This window comes from Eurosta solidaginis, chromosome 5, assembly GCF_040869045.1.
Source record: "Eurosta solidaginis isolate ZX-2024a chromosome 5, ASM4086904v1, whole genome shotgun sequence".
Classification (NCBI taxonomy): domain Eukaryota; kingdom Metazoa; phylum Arthropoda; class Insecta; order Diptera; family Tephritidae; genus Eurosta; species Eurosta solidaginis.
In genome coordinates, this window is record NC_090323.1 from 273873360 (window position 1) to 273891890 (window position 18531).

An 18531-nucleotide genomic window follows, 5' to 3' on the forward strand; every position below is an offset into this window, starting at 1 on the left:
GATGCCCTATTGTGAATTAGCAGTGAACAAATAATTTACTTTTAATTTTGTAAACAAGCAAAGCATATATTTCCTTAAAAGACAGCAAAAATATAGATAAAAAATGTTTAGTATTGCACATATGTAGGTTGGTATTAGCTGTGTTTTTTTTTACATCTATAGACGTCTACGCTTAAACTTTATATGGACTGCTAAGCGTCAAACTTTAAATACACCTCTGAAATTGCTGCGCATAAAATTAGACGGCCCATACATGACACAAAAGCCATGTGCAAATATAAAACGACGAAATTTGTGCAAATGATAATTTTGACATACACGGCTCAAAAACAGCGCGAATATTAATTATTAAAGTAGCGGTACAAATGAAACATGTGTTTTAGTTGTATAAAAAAGGCACTAATTGTATAAAAACCACTCTATTTTCCACAGTGCTGGTAATTCACTGTATAAGTGGAAAAACTCGCACCAGAAGCATTTTTTTATAATATATATTTTTTAATTGCAAGACCAGCTCAACTTATTGCAGCACTGCGCAATATTCTTTTTTCAACTAGCGCAACAAATGACACATGTGTTATAATCGTATAAGAAATTATTGAATTTGTTTGAATTCCTGGAGATGGTCATTACGCCTTCAATATTAACATTTTTAAGCAATATTTACTGAAAGAAACCACAGGTAAACTGTATAACATTCACCACACACGAAGAAAAAAGCATGTGCAATATTTGCAGACATGCGTAAATATCTAAATCGTTTTGATTTTAGCGCAGTTCTCTGCGCAAATAGTGCAACCAGTGCACACACCGGGCAAATCCTTGTGCACATTGGTAATTGGCACAAGGATACTTGAGTACACGGCGTATTGTATTAGTACTACAAAATTTCAATACGCACTACACTTAGATGTAACTGAAATATATATCTATGTTTCACCTCAACACTAATTCTATGTTTCACCTGTTAAAATGGTGCGTATCCACAATTCATCGCAACTGATACAGCTATAGGTTATACACAGCCATGCAAAAGAGGTTCGTGTCTTTGCTTTTCGGTACACCCTATAATGTAGCTAGTTATTTAACCACTGCCGCTAGATGGGTCTCCTAAGCATTATCTAAGCGAGGATAAGCGTTTTTTTACGCGCAAACGTAAAGGTATACGCGTGTAAAAAAAACACGGTTATCGATTGAGCGCTAGGAGAATATAAATGTGAAAACGATTCGGAGGCAATTAAGGGAATGTTCTAACCCTTTGGAGGTAAGTGATCCACCGTAAGTTAAAAACTTCTATTTTCAGCACTTTTGAATAAAAATTTTACTTTTTTCAATTAATTCAAGGTTCGAATCGAGCTCAAGGCCAGAACAATAATTTTTTTCTAATAATTTAGAAAAAATAAAAAATAACAATAATTATTATTAGGGGGACTCATGTAACCGTATAAATGCCTTATAAAGTGTGTAAACGTATAAATTTATCTAGTTTACGCACGAGCTGTCAAATTTTGTATGAAAAATCATTTACACAATTTGTATAAATTTACGCGCATATTTCATTGTGTAAACGCGGTAAACTCAAAGGAATGCAACCTTGCAGACATTACAGACGGCATTTTCATCAAAAATCTCCAACATCAGCAAGTAAAGGCGTTTTAGTTTTGATTTTTCACTTAATCTTGGTATTTTTTAATTTGTATAACAATCCAAAAAATTTTTTTGGAAATAATACAGCTGAAAAACAATCAAGTTTATCAAGAGTATTACTAGGTGCGTTCATATAACCGCGTGTGTAAATGGATTTAATTTTACACCTTATAAGTTTATATGCTATCATGAGTCCCCCTATTAGAAAAAAAATTATTATTCTGGCCTTGAGCTCGATTCGAACCTTGAATGATTTATCAATAGGCCGATAAAAACAAAAACAATTGTTTTTTCAATTAATTTTCGACAATAATAGAGGCTGAACAAGCGGGCATTCAAATATTTGCTAGACATTCTTAACAACTCCTTGCCACCATTGAAGCAAAAATTTGGAGTTCCAACAATTGTTAAGTTGAGCGCATGACTTCGTTTTTTTCGCAGAGGGAAGAAATCAAAAAGGCGTTGAAAAGGATCATGAGGTTTGGCTTAGCCAATCTTGTCTCAGTGAGGTACTTTCAAAGGTGCTGAACATTTTGGAACCGTTACTTAGTCCACAATGGATAACTTTTTGGTCATTCCATACCTAGAAAAAGATACGTTGCCATAAAAAATTGAATTTAAATACTTAGCAATACAATAATTTTACTTTTTTCACTCAGCTTCACTCTTAACAGGTGGACCAAGGCTATTTAAACATAAAGTAAGCTGCTTCCAGAAGTCCGGAACTTTTTCCCGATCATCTTGTCAAGCAACATTTCCGATTGTTCATTATTTATTGATGTACTCCTAATAATAAAAGTATATATAATTATAATATAAAATTTAAGAACCAAAAATTACTTACAATTTTGTTTTTCTCTCGTTCGTCTGTAAAATATAAGTGAATAAATTTGGGTTTCCCCGCTATTCATTTCGGCCGAACAAAGAGTTGCCGTTTAAGCAGAAATCTTTTTCGAACACGAAAAATTGTTTCGCCACCCTCTGCGATAGGGTGAACAAAAACTGTGAATATTTTCGGGTGAAAATAAAACTCGCGATATGGGTGAATGCGATTTTAAACTTTAAAATTTAAAGACACAGCAACTGCATTATTCAGTTATAGCGGAATATATGTTTTTGTGCAAAGATAATTAGCATTCGGCGTTGTACTCTCTAACTGTGAAGGTGGTAGGCTTTTTGCTATAAAGAAGAATATAACTTATATTGTAAAAGTTGTCTAAATAGCAGTGGTAAAAGAGTGCTCTGTACAAATTGTCATTAAAAGTATTTTGAAAATAGTAAATAGTGGAAAAAAAGTGAAATTAAAAAACATTTTCAGCATTTAATTAGAAATATAAATTCTGGTAAGTGTATCTGAAGACGCTGTATTACTGGGGAAAAAATACAAAATGGCCGACGCCGGGGCGTCGGAGGCAGTGGTCAGGGATGACGCTGGTGCGGACGACATGGAGACGGACGTGGAAGATGACTTAGACACGGGTTTTTTGGAATATAGGAATCGAAATAGGCAGACTAGCTATAGGCGAAATACAAAAAATGAACGAAAGCAGTTAGAAATCGAAGAAAAAAGAAAGTTTGATTTAGGTAGGGAGTTAAAAGCTAAAAAACTAAAAACGGAAAAAAATAACGGCATTCAGATTCCGTTACAAGGTATGCTAATTCCAAGAAGCGAGTGGACCAAATTGGTAGCAGAACGCAAACAAAATGAAAATAAAATGACTGAAAAAATGGGGACAGGAGCAACAAGAAAAACGCAAAATGTGACAAATGAGGGTATGGACATAGGGACAGAAGGAAAGAAGGCAAATAACACGAGTGTTCAAAGTAAAGGTAGAGAAGAAGAAAACAAAGATGTTGGTAAGAAAGAACAAGACAATATTAAATGTAGTGAAGTACAGGCAAGTGGAAGTGAAGCAGGTATAAAGAGTGTACATTATAATAAACGACAAGAGGCAGAAATTAATATGGAGACAGAGGAGAATAAAGATAGGAGAGAGGAAAGAAAAAGTGAGGAATACACGGAAAGACACCGTGGTGAATTCAGTGTATTGGTGGACTCCTCCAAAAGTGAGTTATTTAAAAATGTAAAAATTAGTAATGGGCTTTTTTTATGGGAAAAAATCAGGAAGTTAAATGTAACAGGAATTAAAAACATAAAATTAATTGGAAGAACATTATTCAAAATAAATTTTTTAAGTCATAAGTATGCAAATGAATGTGTAAACAATGAAAAGGTGAAAGAACTAGGGCTCAGACCTTTCATACCCAAAAAATTTGTAGAAACTGTAGGAGTAGTAAGGAATATTCCTTTAGAATTCACTGAGGATGAAATATTGAGTAATATAAACACGGATATAAAAGTAACATCTGTCACTAGGATAACCAAAAGAGATCCGGAAGAAAAAGAAAAATTCGTTCCGACCTACACGGTAAAAATAGGTTTTGAAGGGCATGAGATACCTGAGGCTATAGATATTTACTGTGTCAAATTCAAGGTGACACATTACATTCCAAGAATTAGGCAATGCTATAACTGTGGTCGGCTAGGACACACGCGACTGGGGTGTAGAGCTAAGCCCAGATGTATTATGTGTGGAAAAGATGAAGGCTGCGAAAAAAAAAATTGTAAAGAACCAAATCGGTGTGTTCTTTGTGGTAGTGGTGAGCATTGTGCTCTGAATAGAAACAACTGCCCTAAATGGGAAAAGGAAAAACAGGTAATAGAAATAATGACGGTTAAGAAAGTTTCAAAAGTTGAGGCGTTTGAAACGTATCATAGCGCCATTAATTACAACAACAGATTTAGTCTTTTAGAAGAAATGGATGAAAGTTTTCCGATATTGAATAAAACAAATGTGGAATGCATTAACAATGACAAAGTGATAAACAAACGTCTTACAAGAAATAGATATAGTGATGTAGCAAGGAACGGGCGAACAGCCAAACCAGAGAAAAGTTATACTAGGAAAGAAAACAAGTTGGAAGAACCCTGCTATCAAAAGCAGAACTGGACGAAAGTAGGAGAAATAGAAAGATTGCTAACTTTGCTAGTGAAAAAATTTAATATAGACACCAATGATGCAATAGTGCAGCTCATAGAAAACTTATGTCAGAATCAGGTTAGTGAGAGGCTAACAGTTAAACAAAGTCGAAATAATGAATATGGACACAATAAAAATACAACAATATAATGTGCAAAGCTTAAAATCAAACAAGTCATATAGATTTTTTTGATCAAAAAAATAAAATTGATATAGTGTGCCTTCAGGAGATATTTTCTCATGACATAAAAAAATGTAATCACAAATTAATTGGATTTAATTTATTAAAAAAAACTAGGACCGATGGGTATGGAGGAGTAGCCATTGGTTTTAGAAAACAAATAAAATTTACAAAAATCAAATTTCATACTGATCAGGATATTTTAATAGCAAAAACAACTAATTTAAAAACGAATTTAACTATTTGCACGGCATACTTTCCGCCAAACCTAGGTACACAAATGTTTGAATTGGAAGTAAGTAGAATTTTAGCTCATCTGGAAAAATTTGAAAACGTTCTATTCCTTGGGGACTTTAATGCACGGATGTGCACCTGGGGGGATGTAGTGGATACTGCAAAAGGTAAATTTTTACATAGTGCTGTAAACAATATTAATTTGGATATGTCTGAATGATGGGTCGGCGACATATCACTGTGCTAATTATAATACGAACTCGGTTTTAGATTTAGCCTTTACCAACATGGGAAGACTACCAGTTTTCAAATGTCATGATGGGTACCTGGGTGGCAGCCATCACAAGCCGATAGTCATAGAAATGATAAATAGCAAACAACCAAACCTTTTTGTAGCTAGAAAAAAGCTCCAAGATAATTTAAATACGGTAGATTTCATAGATTTGGAAGACTTTGAAAGAAAATTAAGACATGTGAGGAAAAAAGCAACTATTGATTTGAACAATACGGGATACACACCAAAAGCGTGGTGGGATAAAGAACTGGAAAAACATTATAGAGTCCTGACAGCCAAAAGGAAAAAAGCTCGGCAAACAGGCAATGTATTGGACCTTGAAGCGGCAGCAATTGAATCGGAAAGATGGAAGAAAGCAGTTAAGGAAGCGAAAAGGAAAAATTATCTGGAAAAAATTGAAGAAATAAACATGAACCCAAATGCTAAGGAGGCGTGGCGGTTTGTGAACAATGTTCATAACATGAATCACGGCGAAAAAAATTTATGGGCAGAAGAAGATAATGCGAACTATCTTAAAGAACTTGAACAGCAAGTAAAACAAAGTAGCACAAACATATCTGAGCAGGATATGGCAAGTGGGCAACAATTAAGGGAGGAATTATGTTTTAGTTTTGAAAAGTTCCTTGAGTTATTAAACAAGAAAAAATCTACTGCGGGGGGTTTGGATAGGATCACGTTTGATATGCTAAAAGATCTTTCAATTAAAACAAAAGAGGGTCTGTTTTATGCGCTAGTAGAACACTTTAAGAACAATACAGTAAAGGCAGAATGGAGGGAAATAAAAATTATCCCTATCCCTAAGGCTGGGAAGACTTGGATGATTTCAGAAACTATAGACCCATATCACTGTTATCTGTAGTCGTAAAAAGTCTCAATATGATGATAAAAGATAAATTAACGGAATTTATAGAAAATAAGAAAGTAATTCCTAACAGAAGCTTTGCATATAGGGAAAATCGATCTGCCACGATGTGTCTAAATGAAGCCTTGCACTACATTGCAGAGGTAAAAAGCAAAAAAAACAAGGTTTTCATATGCATCCTAGATATTTCAAATGCATACAACTGTGTTGATTTAAAAATTCTCTACAATATTCTAATACAGAAAGAAGTTCATCCAAACATTGCTAAGTGGATATTTAACTTATTTTCAAACAGAAAGTTGACTTTAGGGAAACACACAATACAAATTAAAAATGGTCTACCGCAGGGTAGTTGTCTTTCGCCCATACTGTTCAATGTGTACACTGGAAGATTGCATGAGGTTAATGACGAAAATACACAAATATTTCAATATGCGGATGATGTGGCAATAATTTGCCATGGCAAAACAGACGAGGAGGCACTGTTGAGATTAAAAACTAATATAACAAATTTTAAACAGCTTTGTGAGGAAATTAACTTAGAATTCAATACAGGAAAAACGTGTTTCATGTACATGAGCACTACAAAAAGAAGGTTTAATTTACAACTAAATGGAGATAGCATACAACAAGTAGAAAAAGTAAAATGGCTAGGTAGAATAGTCAGTGCCAATTTGACTTCCAAAGAACATGTGCAGGGAATTAAAAACTCCATCATAAATGCAAAAAACCTCATAAGTAAATTGACAACAATTAGGGCAGGTCTGGCTCCCAAAAATGCTGTAAATTTATTCAAAACTTATGTTAGATCGAAAGCGGAATATGCAAACACGACGTTTGCAGATGCGCCAAAAGGAGCGGGTAAGCAGTTAATTACGTCTGTAAATGAAACTCTGAGAAGATGCCTGGGTGTCCCACCAAACACACCAACGTATGCAAGATATGCTCTGGCCTGTGAACTTCCTCCACTCTCCAGAGCGCTTTGGTTAACTTCCAAAGAATTGACGAAACAATGGCTATTGAACCCGGAAATGAAGAACAGTATACAAAAAAATAGCACAGCTAGATCGAGTTACAGCTATGCATATAATCAGTTTAGACATGTTTTGGATAAGATAAATACAAAGACAAGCTTTCAAAAATATAATAATATAAAATTTACATATTCGAAATTAAGTAATTCCAAAAGGGAATATTCAAGAGAAAATTTAAAAGCAATGTACTATGCCAAATTGGACGAGCTTGTAAATGAGGAATTCTATACACTGGCCACAGATGCCTCAGTTGAAGGTGATAGTACGGGATGTGCTGTATATGACATTGAAAGTAAGGTATCCTATCTTTTCAAAATAGACCAGGTTTTTACTTCAACTTTTGGAGAATTGGTGGCAATATATGAAGCGGTGAAGCTAGCAATAAGGTTTAAACGAAACAAATTAGCTATTTTTACGGACAGCCTAGGAGCAATAAGTATTCTTGATTGTGATAGCACAACAAATTTTTTAGTAGCGGAAATTCATAATCAATTGCAGGCATCAAAAATTGAGACAATCCAAATAATTTGGGTACCCAGTCATATGGGTATAACATTCAATGAAAAAGCTGATGAAGCGGCAAAAAAAGCAACTGAAGTAGGACAACATCTAAATCCAGATTTAACACCCAGAGAAGCCCTTCTGAGAATTGGCAGGGAACTATGGGACAGAACGTTAGGAGAAATAAAAGACAAGTGTCCAAAACTGGATGCAGATATTATAGAACTAATAGCATTAAAGGAAAAGAAACCTTGGTTTAAAAACAAAAAAAACACATTAAATGCATATGACACGAAGTTATTGAATAGACTGATTTTAGGATATACGTATGGAAAGATATACTTAAAAAAATTTAAAGCAAACATCTCTGACCACTGCCAAGTATGCTATGTGGCAGAAACGACGCAGCACATGATATTTGAATGCAACAAATACAGTGCCTTCAGAACCAGTACCATTTTTAAAAAATTCAATAATTTAAAAGATCTCTTTATGACAAAAAATTTTTCGTATTATGAAGAATTAATTAATTTTCTGCATAATGCTGGTCTTGCTAATTCACTTTAAAGCTAAAAAAAAAAAAAAAAAACAATAACAATAAACATTAGATGTAAGATTCCTAGGTAGTAGAATATTTGCCCTAATATTAATAAGAACTTTTGTATTAAAAAGACAAAACGGAGTAAAGATATATGTATATATACATATAGATATGTACAAACCTTAATGTTAAGTAAGAAATGTTAAACAGTAGTAATGAACTTTTAAAAAAATATATATATCAATCAAAATAACTTGCAAAAATGTATACTTAACTTGTTATAAAAATTATAATAAGTAGGATAAAGGGATGAGATACTTATTATATGCTAATATGTACACAACTTATCAAAATGTAATAAATTTGTAAGCCTACCACCATTTTTTTTTTTCTGAAGTAAAAAGTAAAAACAATATAAAATTGAGATAATTAGTACGACTCTGTGAACATGGGAGCAAATGACAGAACGCACAGCTGTTATCTGAGGTTCACATTTCCACATCGCCAAAAATTGTCAAAGAAAGTGACATAAATAAAAACCATTACATTATCAACCTGGTGTATAGAGGAACAGATATAACTCTCACCATTTTAGCTGTATGTGCGACAGCATCAAAGCGCAAAAAAAAAAAAAAAAAATTTAAAGACGCGTTGGTTGAACTAGCCGGTTAATAAAGACCTCACATAGACTGGATGTGTCCACAGTGTTATCAGAATTTTTTTTTCGACCAAACGGAAGAACCCCAATCAGGTACCAGGACTTATGTTAGAGAATAACTCCGTCCTTGTCATTGTGGTAAAAGTCTAGTTGAGAGGGGTCGACTGCTAATACGCTATCCAAAATATCGAGAGAGGTGTCAAAAGACGCGTATTGGCCGCGACTATAATCCGAAGGCGGAGAAGAAGGTAAAAGTCTAGTTGAGGGGTAGACTGCTAATACGCTACCAAATATCGAAAAAGGTGTCAAACGGCGCGTCTTGACATCAGTATTAATAATCCGAAGGCGGAAAATAAAAATTTTAACTCGTTCAAAACATATTAACGAAAAACCGAAAAAAGACCCGCGTGTCCCTCCGAAACCAGGGATGGTATCCATAGTATTTTTGCGCAGAACACGTTTCTGCGATGGAGGCCTTCGGCCGCGCTTTAAAAAAATTTCCCTGGGTGTGTCCAGCACCGGTTTGGAGACCCAAACTATATCCGCGCAAAACACTCATGTTTAGAATTTTTTTCTGGTTACATTACAATAACCACATGAAAATAGCCAACTTCAACTGCAAATATCTCCCGGCAGAGATACGATTTTTTTCCGCCTTCGTATTATTGTTGTCGAGGTCAATACGCGTCTTATGACACCTCTCTCGATATTTTTGGTAGCGTATTAGCAGTCGACCCCTCACAACTAGACTTTTACCGTTGTAGTAATAACGATAAAGACACTCCCCAAAGGCTTTTTCTATAGTGTTATCGCTTTTCATGGTCCTTTGGCGGATATAGATTCGGTACGCCTCGGTAACAGAGCAGCATTAAGGTACTACCCCATCTCGATAACGATTAATATGGACCACATTAAACCTCCTAGGCCATCCCGCCTTCCGCACCCCTAGCTCCATGAGGAACTTGGGATCGCCAGAGCTTCGCCTGCTAAATGTGTATGATACATTCATATTTGTAACAGGATTCCCCTTGCGTAGGTGAGGTTGACAATTGGGGTTGCGAAAACTTTGAAGATATAAAGCATTGCGCTTATCAACCCATTGAATCCCAATAACTCCGTCATCTTGGCATATACTAGAAGTTTTCTAGGGCCTAGCCTAATTGCTGCTTCGAGCCGCCCCTAATAACTTTAGCCTTGACCTGGCGAGCGCATGACACGAACACAGAACGTGCTCAACCGTTTCTTCCTGCAGCTCACACTTCCTACACCTGCTGTTACTGACGAGGCCTAACTTATAAGTATGTGACGCCATAAGGCAGTGTCCGATTAGTATGCCCATCGTGAGCCTCAAGTCTTTTCTCTTCAGAGATATGAGTCACTTTGTGAGTCTGATATCATAGGCTTTGCACATGATCTTAGAAATTTTGCAGCCCTACGCTTTTGACCACGCCTTTCCTGCTTGATGGATCATATGCAACTCCTGTCTCCTTTTAATTTTTCCCAAACGGATTGGGACTTCTGTTGTCGTTTCAGCGAGTGTTGGACCCGCCTTTGCCAACTCATCGGCCTTTTCGGTACCTTCTATCCCTTTATGACCGGGAACCTAGTATATATTTATGGACCGGACTCCGGACTGAGCGAAGTTTTTCCAATGCTTCTTTGCATTCCAGAACACTTAAGCCTTCTTGCAGCTGCTAACGCGACGTTTTTGGCCATTAGGTCTGCAGCGGCATGTCTAGAATGGCGTGCAATGCTGCTGTCGGGGTAGTTTTTGGTGCTCCCGTTATGCTAATCATTGATACTCTGCAAACCCCCTTAAGTTTTTTGGTATACGTACTTTTTTGTGGGGCTATCCACCAAACAAGAATTCCATTGTAAATGTGTATACGCCCGAAAACTGTCTTAAATAAATAAATAATGTAAGGTGCGATTTACTATTATACCATATTAAGGTTTAAAATGATTTTCATATTCGGCACCGAGGGTTCATTGTGAATATCCTAATTTCGATAATAATAAACATATGTATATGTAGCTCTTGTTATGGAAATTTGGAATTGTTATTTCTAGGAAAATTCATTTTAATTCCATCTAAGTACATATACATTATTTGGTACCAAAAGTTCCTTTGGAAAATGTAAGAGTTCTCTTTCGTTACTTAATTGGTTGGGTCTTAATTTCACACCAATTTCTTAATGAAAACAACTTCTTAGTTAGTTGATTTAATGTCTGGACCCCTCGATAGCGTATAAATTTTACAGCAAAACATACCAAGTACCACAACAGAAGAATGTAGAATAATTGATCAAATAAAAGAATGATTGCCAAGATCGCCTCCAACGAATTCATAGTAGCTTTGTATTCGTCCACCCAAGCGTCGGTATACTCATTAAATCTGGACACTAAACTCATTTATCAATTTTGTTTAAATTTTTTATTATTTTTCATACCCAGAATTACCTTTCAGACTCCCTAATTCTATGGTTGAGTTAACATCGATTTTAAGACAGTGAAATACGTCATCCCATTTCCGATCAGCTGCCAGTTTATCTAAATTCGTACACTGTGTATTGAGCATTGTTGATGGTATGTTTAAAGTAAAAGCAATTTTCTTTGTTGACTGATTTGACGAGTTTTGTATTTCACTTTTGAAAAGAAATTCAATCTCCACTTTGATATTTTTATTACATAGAAATTATTGTGGAAACGATATCGGTAAAAGTCTAGTTGAGAGGTCGACTGCAAATACGCTGCCAAAAATATCGAGGTGTCAAAAGACGCGTATTGACCCCGACAACAGTAATCTGAATATATCCGCAATACCCTCTAAACCTTCGGGAGATTTTTGGGGTAACATCGACATTATAATTTACAAACTTTGCTCCTTATTCATTAACAAACCCAAGATATTTATGAAGCTTTTTAAAATGACATTTCCATACAAATTTCTAAATATAAGAACTTTATAAGTCAATATTTCTTTATGAATATGTGGGTAAGCATATACGTATATACATAGTACGTTCAACGAAAATTTTATACATACATGTGTACATTTAAATAAATTGAGTGTATTTATTTCAAAATAAAAAAGGAAAAAAAAATAAACTTAATAGTCAGTTAGATATATGTATGTATCATGTACGCTTTTAATTCTTTGTCGTTCGTGGCATAAAATAATTGATAAAATGAGATGACATAGTAAATATTTTAATTTACCTCTTAACAATTTTGGTAAATGTGTTAGGTTCGAATGTTTTATATATATTTATGCACCGTGCCACTCTCAGCTTCAGAATATTCGTTAACAATATATGTATGTAGTAAAATTTGGAGACCATATGAAACCATTCTAGAGTACAAACATTTCATTATAAATCATCAAAGTTGTTCGTGAGTTTTATATGTAAGTAGAAAACTGTACGAATCTAAGAGTGCTAGTCTCTTTATATGTAGAAAATATTCTACTGAATACACAGATATACAATATACATAGTCTTGAGAAATCACTTTATAATTACGGTACATATATTCACCATGACCAATTATCATCATTTCTATTCCTTTGACATATAGCAACTTTCGAATTGTTAAAGGTTTACTCAAAACATGTAAAACATTATGCATGCAAAATATGCAGTAAGTTTCTTATTTATATTCTTGAATAGGTGTCACACACACAAAGGCTTGAGCTTATTGGTATTAAGACCCAAATTTGAAGGATGTGGGAACAGTTTGTTGTGGAAATGCAAAACCTCCACGTTTCTCTATGAGCTTTGATTCTTTAGCTGCTTTTCGTTGATCTGCGGTAACTACAATCTCTTGCAACGCCTTAGTTTGCTCGGTTGTAAGACCTGATGTTAGAAGTACATACCACGCTTGATCTTGAGTTGATAATGCTGTAAAAAAAAATAAATAAAAAAGAGAAAAACCATTTAAATATGTAGCATTTACGTATTCTTTCATTTTATATATAAGTGGGTGGAATTTTTTTGGCCGGACAAAAGACAAAAAAAAAACTAAAAAAAAAAAACTAAAAAAAAAAGCTAAAAAAAAAAATACCAATACATGTGCGATGTTCAACTATATTCATCTTTAACTGCAGTTAAAACTCGCACTGAAAAACTAGGTTCTTAGTCGAAGTTACGCAGAACGGTTTGTAGAAAAGAATTACCTGTAAATACTTCTTTAAATGTCACATATTCATCAATCGCATTTTCCTCTTCGTCCTCATCGATTGGCGTGGTAAAACCTTCAAGTGCAGTTTCATTTAGATCATCGACAGATTCTTCTTCTTCATCATCGGAATCTTCATCATCTTTTATTTCAGCTTTCATTTCGAAGCCAGCTTCTGCAGATTTTTTTTTAGAAATTTCACCAATTTGTTCTAAATAATTGGATGCAAATTCATCGACTTCATCTTCATCGCTCGACAGAGCCTCTGTTAGTTAATAAATTACAGTTAAGAAAATACATTGAGTCCCTAAGTCTAAATACCCACCTTCACCGTCGTCTTCGTCTTCTTCTTCCTCATCTTCCTCTTCCTCTTGTGCACGTGACTCATATGCTCGCTTAAGTCCATCGAAGAGAAGAATTAAATTCGGTATAATTTTATCGGCCACCTCGCTAAGGACCGCTGGCTTAGCATCACCTAATGATATAAGTGTACATAAACCGAGTACACATAACTTTCTATCGTGGATACTATATAAAAAAATATTATTGGAAACTTTTGATAAATATGTACATATCCATGCATTTATTTTTATTGCTCACCCCAAGAAACAGTCAGTATCATGAAGCCATTGTTTAATGAAATGTGATGAAATAGATCCATTATTCGGCTGAGACATTTTCTCCAAAATATTCAGTAGAAGTTGAGGATTATAGTAAAGTGCTGCTATTACTACCTGCATATATGTTGATAATGTTTATGTACAAAGACTATATATTACATTAAGTACATTACCTGTAAACACATGGTTCGTAATTCGGACGACTGCACTTCTCGGGTCAGGCGTGACAGAGCCAATTCAACAAACATCGGAATTACTGAGTCGATTTGGCCTTTGCATTGTAATATTATAACTTCAAGAAGTTTAGCAGCATGACATTCAGGGTCCTCGCCTGGATTACTCGTCAACATCTAAAATAAAGTGGGTGTGTCATAAAAAAAATTATAATAAATATTTAATATTTCTCTTACAGTCTTACACATGTCAAACATGGCTAGAAGTCGATTGGGATTGGAAAGAAAAGCTGGTGTATCAACAGTCACATAATTATGTAGGGCTGGCATTATATCAATAAAATAATCCACACCATCCTTTTTAAAAACTTGATAAATCAACTCCATCATTTGCCACATTTCTGGAGAAATTGTTTTGGCTGTTAGATCAAAAACCAAAGAGAACGTCTCCTCATAGAAGTCTATAAAGAATTACCACACATTAAAATATAATATACTTATTAAGAAAATTACGTTTTCATTAGGATTTCAAAGTTTTACCTGTGATATTGTTTTGAAATATGTGACCTACTACATTAATTACAATCGGATGTAAGTTTAATAAAACATCGGGGTGGTCTTCCATAACAGTAAGTAAAGTTTCGATTGTGTTTAACAATCCCATTGCCGTGATCGCTTTCTCATCTGAATTTTCTTCCGATTCAAGCACTTGACTGAAGGTGGTAGCCAAATGCTGACATATTTCCATGGCTACCGGTAGAAGTTGAGTAGTAAATGTACACATAATTTTTTGCATAACATTAGTTAGATCCTCGTTTTCGGTTTCACGTATTATTGTTAATAGTTCTTTAGTAATTTCTTTAATTTGACTCTCGACATACTGTGCAGCGTCATCATTGGTTGATAAAAACATTTGCAACCCAATAGCTGCTTCAACCTTAACTGGAAGTTCTTTATCATTTAATAATGCATGTATATTTAAACGCATAATTTCGGCTAATACTTGGGGATTTTTTAAATGAATGTCACAAAAATAGTGAAGCACCCAACAAGCACGGGCGCGCATATGTCCAGCAGGATTTTGAAATTCAGGAAAGACGTATGTGGTTAACATAGTTTCTACTTGATCACGATATATACGCTTCTTAAGTAACACATCTGCTAATGTTCCGATCATATGCAATGCACCATCTTTTTGTTTATTGTCTGCGTTTGGAGATGTTATAATCTATTAAAAGTAAAAAAAAATCAAAACCAAATTAAATGACCGCTTTTGCTATATATAAAAAATATACAATAACAATTCTTTCCCATTCAATAATGATATTTAGCTTACTTGCATTATGATGTTCATAGCCTTGGGTAAAATACCTTTCCGCTTTTTGCAACAAGTGTGTAGTAATGACTGCGCTGCTGGAACCGGTGTTGCATAGTCTTCAAATATATCTTTATGATTCGTTATTTATTAAAATGAAGTTTTTCAAAAATATTTCAACTAAATTACCGAATTTTAATCTCAAATATTCGTGCGGATCAGTCTCCCATAACTCTTGGTCGGCATCGGTAAAAGACATAATAGGAAATATGACATCTTGAACAATAGCAACCATATGAGGTTTAATTAATTTCCAGGAGTATGCGTGACTTACACTGTTCGAAAATTAATATTAACTTAGATATACATATTTATTCCGACAATGTTACTTACGCATTTTTCAAGTAAGCCAAAATATCAGTTAAAACGCGAGGTGATACGTAAATATGATTTCGATATTGATCTAGTATTTTAAGTAGAACTTCCAAAATACCTGACGTAAATGTAGGAAGATACCATTCTGCAAATTTTTGATACTTCTCACTTACAACATTTCGTGGGCTACCATAGCTGGAAAGAAGAAAATAACCAAAATTTACAAATTGAATATTTCTTTATACATTTGATGAATATTGCCATACCGTTCAAACATGCGTACTATTATATGTAAAGCCCACTTTTTTACTTTCCACCATGGAAATTCTGGCTTCTCTTCGTCATCTATATGGGAACAATCTGGTAATGGCCTTTCAGCAATTTGCCGACATATTTCCATCCACTGCGAAAATGTTTCTTTTGTTATCAGATCTAATGGCAGTGTATACTGGGTTAAGGCGTAATAGATTTTTAAAATCTGCTTCTGAAGTAACATGGACTGCTCTGATTGGTCGTTCATTAAATTTATCATCAGCTGATATATCATTGGAAGCAGAAGATTCATTGCTTCATTAAGAGGAACTCGCTCCTCTGAACGTTTGTATTCATACGTTTTTACTAACTGATACATAGTAAGAAGGGCACCATTCCATCCATTGACATCTATTGTTGAATATAGGGGTTTTTTTTTTGTAATGTTACAATATTAGAATTAAGTTAAAGTTGCTTAAATTACAAGTAGAACAATATTGTACCTGGATTTTGAAAGTAAATGCTAATATTATCCACAACTTGTGGCCACCGTCCGGGAAAATCATTTCTTATGATATGGTTTACGCATACTGCCAATTGAACTCTAAATTATATACACAAAATAGGAATGTAGAAAGTTAATACTACGGGATTGGTATACTATGACAAACTTTATAATGTCTGGAGCGTGCACAATCGCATCGACAATTGATCCACGTATCATAGCACGATCTTGTTCATGGATGGAGAAAGGTATTGGCTCACCAGCTTTAGCCTCATGGTCTGACCAACTGTTCGTTATAAGGTTTTTTAAATATATCGCTCCCGCTTGACGCACTGGCTGATCTACATTATTTTGCATAACAATTTGCAATATTGTCGGTACAAATCCAATTATTTTGTGAATCTAAAAATGTGAGAAAACGACATTGCTATTAATAATAAATAAATGCAAGGCGCGATAACCTCCGAAGAGATTTAAGGCCAATTCGCTATTCCAATTTTTTTTACAAAGTGGCGGGAAGGGACCTACATGTTTTATGACGACTTCGAACGGCATCTGCAAGGCAGATGAGTCAACTTCGCTCAACTTCGTTCTGGATACTGTAACAGGTTAAACTCTTACCTATCCAGAATCAACCCCGACATACAAAATGTATGCCCCGCTTGCAATGTGTCCCCACATGACACCAACCATCTCTATAATTGTAATGTGGAACCAACGCCTCTAACACCCCTTTCCCTATGGTCCACCCCTGTTGAAACAGCAAGTTTCCTTGGACTCCCGTTAGAGGATATTGATGACAGTTTGTGATCGGTCGCGACTATTAGGTGGGGCGAAGCACTGCTACAACAACAACAACAACAGTTGTCACTAAGAAGCTTTTCATGGCAGAAATACACTAGTGTTTGCCAATAACTGTCGAGGGTCGACACCAATTAGAAAAACTTTTATCTAATTGACAAATCTATTTTCTATGTTGCTTTGCCCGGTGACGTGAACCCAGGATCTTCGGTGTGGTAGGCGGATCCACACCACGGCGCCCGCCGACATAGCTATTAATTTGGTAATTAAACGATTTTGCATATTATATTTCCGCTGTAATTGTGGCATTTCTTTCACCAAGTACGCTATACCCAAATTTTCCTAAACAAAATCGTTTGTCGTGGCCACGAAATTAAAAAAAATCATCAGTTGCCTAGACTGATACTTGAGTTTCTGTGTTGACCCGCAACACTCCAATTATCTTCAACGTATACATAAAACTAAAAGTTGATAGATGCTATTGGAACACGTGCTGTGAATAATTCACAAAGTTCTCAATAATTGCAAGTTTTCTTCGAATAGGCTCAGGCACATGTCTTCAGATCGAATATTTCACTAAACATGTAACTCAATCAATAAAAATACCCGTTTCAATGCAAAAATTTTGATATATTACCGCGTACGGATGAAATAACCTCAAATATTTTAACTGAGCTTACTTGAGCCAATTGGTCTTCTGCCGACTTCCTTTGCTCCGGATTCGGCTCGATAGTAGCCCGCAACAAATCAGTTAACTTTTGGACATCCATTTCTGCCAAACTATGCAAAGTATATTACACAGATTACGGATTTGTCCAATATTTATACAAAACAAAGAAAATATCGCGACAATACGACAATGTTAATTTTCAAAACGCACCACCCTTGCCGACGTCAATCAAACTAAGATGACAGTCAAACACCAATGCACCAATGCGAAAAAGAGCGCAAAACGAATTGCAATTATGATTTTGACAGTAACAAGTTGCCAATTTAAAAAAGTGGTAATAGCAAAGAGGATATCTATTATCCTCTTTGGTTGAGGGGTCGACTGCTCGACTGCTCGACTGCTAATACGCTACCAAAAACATCGAGAGAAGTGTCAAACGACGCATAATCCACAGACGGAAAATAAAAATTTTAACTCGTTCAAAAGATATATACGAAAAACCGAAAAATGATCCGCGGGTCCCTCGGTAACTAATTCATAGTATTTTTCCGCAGAACACCTTGCTGCATTGTCGGCCTTCGGCCGGACTTTTAAAATATTACGCTGGGTGGGTCCAACACCGGTTTGGAGACCAAAACTATATCCGCACA

The 18531-nt window shown here is 35.1% G+C and overlaps 1 protein-coding gene across 1 annotated transcript; it reads right to left on the bottom strand.

The window, feature by feature from the left end:
• Positions 1–11913: 11913 nt before the first annotated feature.
• Positions 11914–18113, bottom strand: msk (importin-7 msk). The gene is made up of 14 exons (XM_067790858.1): positions 17892–18113; positions 16577–16812; positions 16409–16509; positions 15920–16316; positions 15672–15848; positions 15468–15613; positions 15300–15409; positions 14504–15191; positions 14201–14424; positions 13964–14140; positions 13771–13904; positions 13496–13698; positions 13169–13435; positions 11914–12893 (listed from the first exon to the last, which is right to left on the bottom strand). The coding sequence occupies exons 1-14, from the start codon at positions 17979–17981 to the stop codon at positions 12697–12699; spliced, it is 3147 nt and encodes a 1048-aa protein (XP_067646959.1). The 5' UTR covers positions 17982–18113; the 3' UTR covers positions 11914–12696.
• Between the last annotated feature and the right edge of the window lie 418 nt (positions 18114–18531).

Coding starts and splice junctions, on each gene's coding strand:
- msk (XM_067790858.1), bottom strand. CDS start 17,981: ATGGATGTCCAAAAGTTAACTGATTTGTTGCGGGCTACTATCGAGCCG. Junction 16,317..16,408: donor CATTTACTTTCAAAATCCAG/GTACAATATTGT, acceptor ATTCAACAATAG/ATGTCAATGGATGGAATGGT. Junction 13,436..13,495: donor AGACGAAGACGACGGTGAAG/GTGGGTATTTAG, acceptor ATTAACTAACAG/AGGCTCTGTCGAGCGATGAA.